This window comes from Aptenodytes forsteri, unplaced genomic scaffold (assembly GCF_000699145.1).
Source record: "Aptenodytes forsteri isolate BGI_AS27 unplaced genomic scaffold, ASM69914v1 Scaffold150, whole genome shotgun sequence".
Lineage (NCBI taxonomy): Eukaryota > Metazoa > Chordata > Aves > Sphenisciformes > Spheniscidae > Aptenodytes > Aptenodytes forsteri.
Window position 1 is genome coordinate 531496 of NW_008795693.1, and position 8975 is coordinate 540470.

An 8975-nucleotide genomic window follows, 5' to 3' on the forward strand; every position below is an offset into this window, starting at 1 on the left:
CCTATATAAAATAACAATAGAAATAGTTTATGAAGTTTAAAAAGGGTCAATTACAATTTCTTCCATCACTGGCGGATTTTCATTTGGAAAGATATTTTTTTTTATTTCAGTTCACAGACACCAAATTACAGAAAAGTAGTTATCAGATTGGTGGCAAAATTCAGGGGGTGTCAGTTGTGAAGGCTGGAAATTAGTACATGGTTAAATTTGCTCAATTTTGGGGGCGGGGTATAGCAGTTTTAAAAGTTGCAGTTTGAAAGTTGAATACATAACTTACCCTCTCTTGAATTGATTAGAAATGGAACGTTATATCCTAAACAGGTATTTCTTGATCATTTCAACTTCTAATTAAAAACTCAATCTTTTGTTTCCCTGTCGAACGGGGCTGCTTTAAAACATTCTCTGTAAATCTCTTCCTAAAGGGGTATCTGGAAGCCTTAGCCAGCACAAGATGCTTGCTAGTGTGTGCTTGTTTGATGACAACTAGATACCGTCAATGCCCTTTACTATCCCGCATCTTCATGACCAAATTCGGCTCATATCTTGTGTTGGTCACAATCTTTAGCATCTTATGGGGCTGGGCATAATTCCGTGAGACTCCCTGTTGCTGTTGCTGTCGCTGCGGTATGTGCTGCTGCAGCAGGGACTCAAGAACCAGTTGTGTACTCTTCCGCTTGGTGTTGCGGGTTGTTGCTGTCTAGGACACTTCACCTGCTTTTTCCAGTTGTCCACCAGACCCTGATTTCGCGTCTTTCAGGAACAATGAAACTTTCACAATCATCCTTTTGTAGCAGTGGTATATTGCCAAAATAACATTGCATAGGAACGGCGTGTTCTCAACTATTGAGAAACACCCAGGTACCAGAGAAATGGGTTCTGTGAACCCGTCTCATAGCTGAAAGGAATAAATCCAGTGATAAAAAATTCTCAGCAGGCACAGAAGGCAAAATGTAGTGGAGCGGCGCACGTAATTGAAATAGCTTGCAGAACCAAAGTCTAAAAAATCATCTTTTGCTTCTCCCTTCAATAGCAACTCACAAGTTCAGGTACAATATCCATATCCTAGTAGCAGGTAAAAGTAAAATTAACCCCTTTCTCTCCTGCCTCTGACCCCCCTCGCCAAAAAAAAAGAAAAAACCAAAACCCAGTTGTGCTGTGATCTCACTGCATATCACCTTTCCTTTAGATGCTGGAAGTCAGAAATACCTTTCCATACATTTTTCGTAGTCATTGTTTTGACAGTGCATTTTCATACATCCCTTCTGTTTCTGCAGGAAAGCGCTGAAGTGAAACGTAGTGAAAGGGAAATAGTCTCCCTTTCCTAGAGCCTCACAGCTAAGCTCCTTTCTAATCCTACAGTGTCTCAGCAGCAGCAGGAAGTTGGGAAACACGTTTGAGTGTTGGAAGTCAGTGCTCCACTATAAATGTGACTTTAGCAACTCAGGTTAAATTGCCATTTAAAGTCTAAAATTGCATCAAGGAAGTTTAGCAATATTTACTAGGGGAAAAGGGGAGAAGGGAGGGTGTAGCTTGCAAATACATCTTCCACTGCTGGAGTTGAGAAGTTTGTCCATTGTTCCTGCTAAAGAAGCAATGACCATACAGGTGGTTCCGCTGGGGGAGGTGCAGAGGGACAGGTGGGAGTGACAGTGGGAGGGTGAAAAGATGAACTGCTTCATGTCCAGTATAATGGTAGGACGTAATTTATTCATGGAAATGCCGAGTGGCTGTAGAACAAGGGTGGAGTGATTATGTTACATACAGGCAGACGCCTCGCAGTTGCAATCTCATTTTCGTATCCTAAACAAGGGAAACATGAACATGTACATAGATTAATCAGCGTGAGGGACTTTGTTACCAGGAGTCAGAATCGTCCTGTGTCTGCAGCGGTGAGCTCCTCCTTCCAGCTGGTTGGGAGCTAAAAGTCATTAGCTGAGAAACAATAACCTGAAGACAATAGTTCCATTAAAATGGAACAAGCGTGCCTAACCCTTCTGATGTCATTTGATTTCAGTCATAAAAGAGGAAACTAACCAGAGTGAAATGGCTGAAGACCTGTGCAAGATAGGGTCAGAAAGATCCCTCGTGCTGGATAGACTAGCAAGTAACGTCGCCAAACGTAAGAGCTCTATGCCTCAGAAATTTGTTGGTAAGAGTTAAACGTTTGCTGTCTCCTAAAAAATAAAACAAAACAAAACCCAAAAAACATCTCACAGGATTTTTACTTTTGCTTTATGATTTTACTTGTTTTACTAAATTAGCAATATCTATCTCTATAGAAGCAGATACAGCAATGTGTTGGGGGAAAAAAAAAAACCAACCAAACTTCTCCCGCATACATTTCTGCATGTTTAATTTTCCACATCTGGAGATCGATTTTAAGTCTTTTTCCTGTCTTTTTCTAATGCTTATGAACCAGATCATTACAAGATCTGGACAGGCTCTTGAAGTTGCCTTAAGAACCTAAAGATAGGAATAGAAGTTTCCTATTGAAAAAGCATTTGACCACACTTTCAGGGTTATTTTATTAATTTCTTGGACGACATCCAGATCTGAGCATATTAGTGTTTGTGAAAGCATTTGTGAATAGTTGAGCATAGGCTGGATAATGTTCTTCACCCCTTCATAAAGTCTGTATACTTTTACAGCCCAAAATGAGAATGGAAATAAACATACATAGGTCTGAGAATAATACCTAAATGAAAAGATCTTTGGGTACATTCTATAAATGACGCAAAAAGTTCATGCCCATTTGCACCTAGTAGGCATGTTTTTGTCTTAGCAATGAAAAAATGGAGGCTACACCTATATTGTTCTGTTTGGTAAGCCTGTACCAAGTAGTGGTTAGATCCGTTCTGTAATAGTGAGACCCACAGACAATATTTTGTCAGCTATGTAGAGTTAGTCTTAAATGAATAAAAACATGGGAGATCAGAGCACAGCATATACTCATATCTAGTTAGATTCTTTTATAATTCTCTGCACATTCATTTAAAATATTAGTCTGTAGGAGGCAATCAGAGAAAACTGAAGTCTTTGAAAAAACCCACACATTAAGAAGGTCTTCAGTCAAAAGTCAAGGCAAAAAAAGACCAGTTTATGGGACAGAAATTCCAAATATACTTTATTCAATGAGGACACAAGGGTGAAAGGAAAGTTAGTATTTCTGAGACAAGGGAAGGGGACTCTCAGCTACGTCAGGAGGGGCAACAAAGGTTTGAAATGAAATTCCAAGATTGTCTTCAAGTCCAAAGGCAACAATCCCAGGAGGTAGTCAATGATAAGAAATGCTTATGCTTATAAAAGGACAAAAGTTGTAGCAGAGGTAGTTACAAAAAATATATCAACTATGTGAGGCAAACCTGATTCGTTTAGACACTCTAGTAACTGATTGCATTAGGCAAAATACTAATTCTGTGGAAGACCAGGAAGACCAGAAGTGTTAAAATTTAAAAGGTACTAGCGAGTATCCTATATGCGATGTATACGTGGGTGTGGATTAGTTTTTCATTCTCCTTTTCTCTCTTCACCCTGCATAACAGTAAAGACAGCCACTTTAACTATGAGTTTTAGGAGGGCGGAGTTTCCTGTCAGTTAGTTATTCAGGGTGCGGTGTAGGAAGACAACCTACTGACAGCAGATATTTATGGAAATTTGCTAACCTTCAAAAGGATGAACTTTTCTGACAAGAAAATGCCCCCAAATCCTTTCCTTTCCAATCCTCACCTGCTGCTTCATGTAATAGGTAAATTCCTGATTAACACAAGGTTGGGCCAGCTGGTCAGGAGAGCTTTTGGGTAATAAAACATGTTTATTGCTCCTGTAGATTACCATGTCATCCCAATCCCCGTGCTGAATTCCAGGGAGAAGGAGCAAACGGCATCCTTCGCATAAGGGAGAGACTGTCTGCTGCTTTGCTCATTGTTCTCAAGGCTAAATTCATTTAAATTCAAAAGTGAGATTGTTCACCAAATTAAGCCAGTTATCTGTAAAATTCTCTATCTATTCCAAACTGGCATAGCTCCTAGACCCGAGAGCAGAACTGGGCCATCCAAACTAGAGAGTGAGAACTGCAGGCGAGGTTGACACACATTTATCATGTTAAAACAATAGGCAGCAAAGAAAAGAGAAGGGGTTAAAAAAAAAAAAAAAAAGAAAAGAAAAAAGTGCCCACCATGCACTGCATGCATTTTTACTATTTAGGTAGCTGCTGCAGAACCCTAAGCAGTGCAAACCATTAGCAGTTTAATTTACTTATGCTCTAATAACCACAGAAATAAGCTATTATTTTTAATGAGTGCAAGTATTGTCTGCATTGCCCACATACAGAAATGATACCTGCCTACCTCAAGTTTGTGTCTGTTTCAGACAGTTCTGCTTGGAAACAAATTTTTCTTATGAGCACTTGATTCTCTCAGTCCACCTACCAACTGGTTGTGCTACATAAAGCAAATACTACCCAAGAAACAGCTATTAAAATCATGCCTTCTGGATGCCCAGAATTTTGTGTATAATGAAGACCAGTCCAACTTTTCAGTGATATACAGTGCACATGGAATACAAACTATTTTGATCTCATTTTTTCCTCCTTGAGTTAAGGGTATACATTCGTATTAGGACAGGTTTTCTATACATCATTCAAGAGTCTTTCACGACGCCTATTTGGAATCTTAAGCCTCAAACTCTGCCTGAAAACTATAGCATTAGAGTGGGTAAATCTGGAAAAAAAAAATGCACCCCAGCAGAGGGGTGCTCAAATTGGCAGAATAATAGGCAAAGGAAACAAGAGGAAGTTGACGCTTGTGCAGCACAGCTAGAAGGTGTCTGTACCCTACATCCCTTATAGGAACTTACGCAATGCTCAGAGTGTTTCTTTCTCTGCTTGCAGAGCATGGACAAACTAGTATGAAACCTTATCTTGTGGGAAATGTAGACAGCAGGACTTTCTACACTTTAGCCCCATCATTGCAATAGTGTCATGCTAGAACTTTTCTGGGCTCTTCACTGACTTTGAATAGTCAATTTGACTAGAAACCGGGTGGGAAATTGTTGATAAATTAATTTGCAGATCTTCTGGTAAATTTTCCATGCCCCTATTAGCATTTCTTTTAGATAAATTAGGACTTTCCAAGGCCTACCAGCAAATGTCATGCTGATTAGGAAATGGTGACAGCACCTCATAGAGATATTTGTGGCTTTCAATGAATTTCCCAAGATCTGCAGAGCTAGAAAATCTATCCGGACTATAAACAATGTGTTATTCGTAGTCCCTAGGATTCTGTGGGAATTTTCTACCCCTTAACGTTTGCACAAATTTATTAGGAGCCTGATAATAACATTGATGGTTTACACTGTTTGAGAAGACTGTTCAGGTTCATAAAATCAGCATCTGTGCATTTAAATGGTTTCTCCCACTCCTAACTTTTACCATCTATGTTTTGCTTAGTCCTGTCTGTCCAGGAATTTTGAGAAATTGTAGTGAAATTCAGCATTCAATACTAGGGTATCCAGCTAGAGATACATCAGTGCAGCCCGATTTTAAAAAAATTGAGTCCCCCCTTACTTTTGGCATCCCAAATCAGAGTCAAAGTTACAAGTAACAAGTAATCTTGCACTATATAGGGCTTTTTAACTCGTGGGAAAAATATATTCCAACTACAAATGCACTTAATTTTTTTCCATGGTTCTTGGCTGCTCCTATAGATCATAACCTTTGACACAAAATTTTTAGGAACATGAGTAGCTTCTGGTAATGTGTCTAACATGGTTTATTTAAAAAACAAGGAGGGGGGGTGGGAGGTGGCAATATGAAAAGTTAAGTTTTTGTTGATTTTTCTCTGAAATGACATATGACCACATTACCAATGTGGGTTATTTGTAAGAAACTGAAGATCTAAAACTAAAACATACAATTTCCAGTCTAAAATAGTAATATTTTAGGGAAAAAATATTGATAATTTGCTTCATGCTCTGAAGCACGAAGGCCAGGCTCACTGTAACTGTGCTGGTACACTGTCTCCACTAACCACAAAGGCATACCTCAGCTCACTGTAGGAGGCAGATGAGGGAGTCCAGTTAGAAAGGAGAAAGAGAGGATGAAGCACTCGATCTGTAGCTCCCACGAGTCCCCATATAGTTATTTCCAGGGTCTGTTTTCATCCATTTGCTTTTCCAAAGACCTCAAATTATTTTGCAGGTTAAAAAAAAACATTTTTCTGACCTGCTATGTTAGAGAACTATGAATTCACCTCAGGTGAATTTCAGAGGTGGATTTGATCAACTCTTTTCTTCCATGTCGCTGTTTTATTAATCCACGATGTTCAATTCCTTAATTATGTAGAAATCGACCCTCTAACTCCTGACTGTTTTTCACTGCAGGTGAGAAATGTCTGCCCGATCTTCCATACGATGCCACCACCAACTATGAGAAGGAGAATGAGATAATGCAGACGCACGTTATAGACCAGGCCATTAATAACGCCATCAGTTACCTGGGGGCAGAGTCCTTGCGTCCCCTTGTCCAGACACCACCAGGTGGTTCTGAGGTGGTGCCCGTCATCAGCCCCATGTATCAGCTCCACAAACCTCTCGGGGACAATCAGGCTCGCTCCAACCATACAGCTCAGGACAGCGCAGTGGAAAACTTGTTGCTGCTTTCCAAAGCCAAATCTGTCTCCTCCGAACGAGATGCCTCCCCCAGCAACAGCTGCCAAGACTCAACAGATACAGAGAGCAATAACGAGGAACGCAGCGGTTTAATTTACCTGACAAACCACATAGGTCCCCCTGCAAGAAATGGCATCTCTATAAAAGAAGAAAACAGGCAATATGATGTCTTGAGGGCAGGTACTGACAATTCCCAGGATGCTTTCAAAGTGATCAGCAGCAATGGGGAGCAAGTGAAAGTTTACAAGTGCGAACACTGTCGAGTCCTTTTCTTGGATCACGTGATGTACACGATCCATATGGGCTGCCACGGGTTCCGCGATCCTTTTGAATGCAACATGTGTGGCTACCATAGCCAGGACAGGTACGAATTCTCTTCCCACATAACTCGAGGGGAGCACCGTTTCCACATGAGTTAAAACTCCTCCGGCACAGATCTAGCCTCAACAGCTGCGTTACTGGAGCTGCACGAGCCACGACAACAACAAAGCACAAGTGAGCTGGACAGTAAAAGTAACAAGAGAATCAAAAGTTCAGCTATCTTCTCCCACAAGAAAATATTTTTCCTTTTGGTAGCATGCATTGCAACTCAGTTTTCTAAAATGAGTACTAAAGTTTTTACTGAAAATGTTTGATCACCAAAAACCTTTAGTAATGTAAGTAGCAGCTTTTGTAGTCACATAGCTGAAAGTCCTTCCCTTAACTGATGCTTCTTGCAAACCTCCCTTGCCAAAACTGTTAACCATGCGCAGGATGCACCATGCAGACGAGGACGCAACAGGCAGGAGTGGCCAAGCTTTCCCTCTTAACACCCTGAGCGTAGGGCTCTCACACCAGCTGTATGTTTTTTGACTTCCTGGTATTATTTGACTCTTTTGGGAAGATTAAATTCAACTAAAGATGGAGGGGCTCATCTCAGATGACTTCACAGACAGCTGCGGGGGGACGGGACCCCCCCCAGCCAGAGGGTTCTGAGTTGCTTTGGTGGTAAAAAGTAGAACGTTTCCACCTGCAAGGGTGCTGCTGGTATTGACATCACAGCGTGCCTTGCTTGTGTCACTAGGCAGGCGAGCAGGTGTGTGACAGGTAGAAGAAGCACCCTTGTAATATACTCTGTGAAGTATGAATTGTGTTTAATGTATAGAAAAAGGGTATGGTTGGCTTTTCTTTGAATAAATGTTTTCCCTCACTATCCAATAAAACCCCACTTTTCGTTAAGCAAACACTCCTCTCTCTGCACAAACAAGTTACAATGTATTTAATTTTTCTTTCTTTCTTTTTTAAGTTTTAGTTATTTAGAGAGGTATGATGTACAGTTGAGAAAAGCACTAGCTAGAAATACGTGGGGGGGGAAGTCTCCTTATACACATTTTTCATCTTTTTAAACTACCTGGAAAATATCCAAGCGTCCCTTTCTTACATGTGAAAAAAAAATCCCATTTTGCTTGCACAGAAGATGTCCTCTTGTAGATTTTGTGGCTCTACTCGCAAGCGTGGCACTTAATAAAGCACTGAGCTGAATTAAGCCAGCCAGTCGAAATTTGTAGCCTTCTCCTTTTTTCCTGGCACTTGCTGTTTAATGAGGGACCAAGCCCCGCAAAGGTGCTGAGAACCCTGGCTTCCTATTCAACAAATCATTTCACCGTGTGCTTTAAGTTACTTTTACTTCAGTGGAACTAATCTTAAGGTTAAAAAAATGGCGTTTTGCTGAATGGAGGCCAGAGACTGCAGCGCTTTGCAGAGCGCAGTAAAGTCCACCAAGAGCTTTCTCCGTGGCGGGTTCTGCTGCAGATACCGTAACTTCAGTTAGAATAAAAACTTCTGTGACAAATAGATTTTAACCCCAAATGCAGCTGATATAAAAAAATGCTTTTTTTAAAGCCTGTACTTAACTTCCTCTTCCAAATAGTTCATTCCTCTCCCTGAACACCCTCGTACTTTAAGATTGGGCAAAAAAGACATTTTTGCAGCTGCATAAAAATCTGTCATCGGTGCTGCAATACTTCCTGGGCAACATTCGTAAAAATAACTCATCTTATTAACTTAATGTATAAATACTTCCACTCTGCATAATAAATGGATATTCTGCAATAAACACGATCATATATCCAAGAAGACTAGCAGTCTTGTCATACAGTTACACGTTCTCCATTCACAACTGCATGCAAGCACATATATTTATTACAAAAGAGATTTGGTGCAACCATGAACACTTGTGCCTAGGCCAATTTGGCCTGATACGTGTAGCTATATTTGATATACATTTCCTATATATACATACTATTACAGGCACGCAGAGTTCCTTCTTC

The 8975-nt window shown here is 40.5% G+C and overlaps 1 protein-coding gene across 2 annotated transcripts in view; it reads left to right on the plus strand.

The window, feature by feature from the left end:
• The window catches only part of IKZF1 (IKAROS family zinc finger 1), a 56479-nt gene extending 48589 nt beyond the window's left edge, over positions 1 to 7890 (plus strand). The window contains exons 6-7 of one of the 2 annotated variants that reach the window (XM_009282885.2): positions 2015 to 2149; positions 6379 to 7890. In XM_009282885.2, coding sequence (XP_009281160.1) covers positions 2015 to 2149; positions 6379 to 7085 — 842 coding nt within the window. In that variant the 3' untranslated portion in view covers positions 7086 to 7890. The remainder of the gene's footprint in view (positions 1 to 2014; positions 2150 to 6378) is intronic. The other variant, XM_019473031.1, reaches the window with a different exon arrangement.
• The last annotated feature ends 1085 nt before the right edge of the window (positions 7891 to 8975 follow it).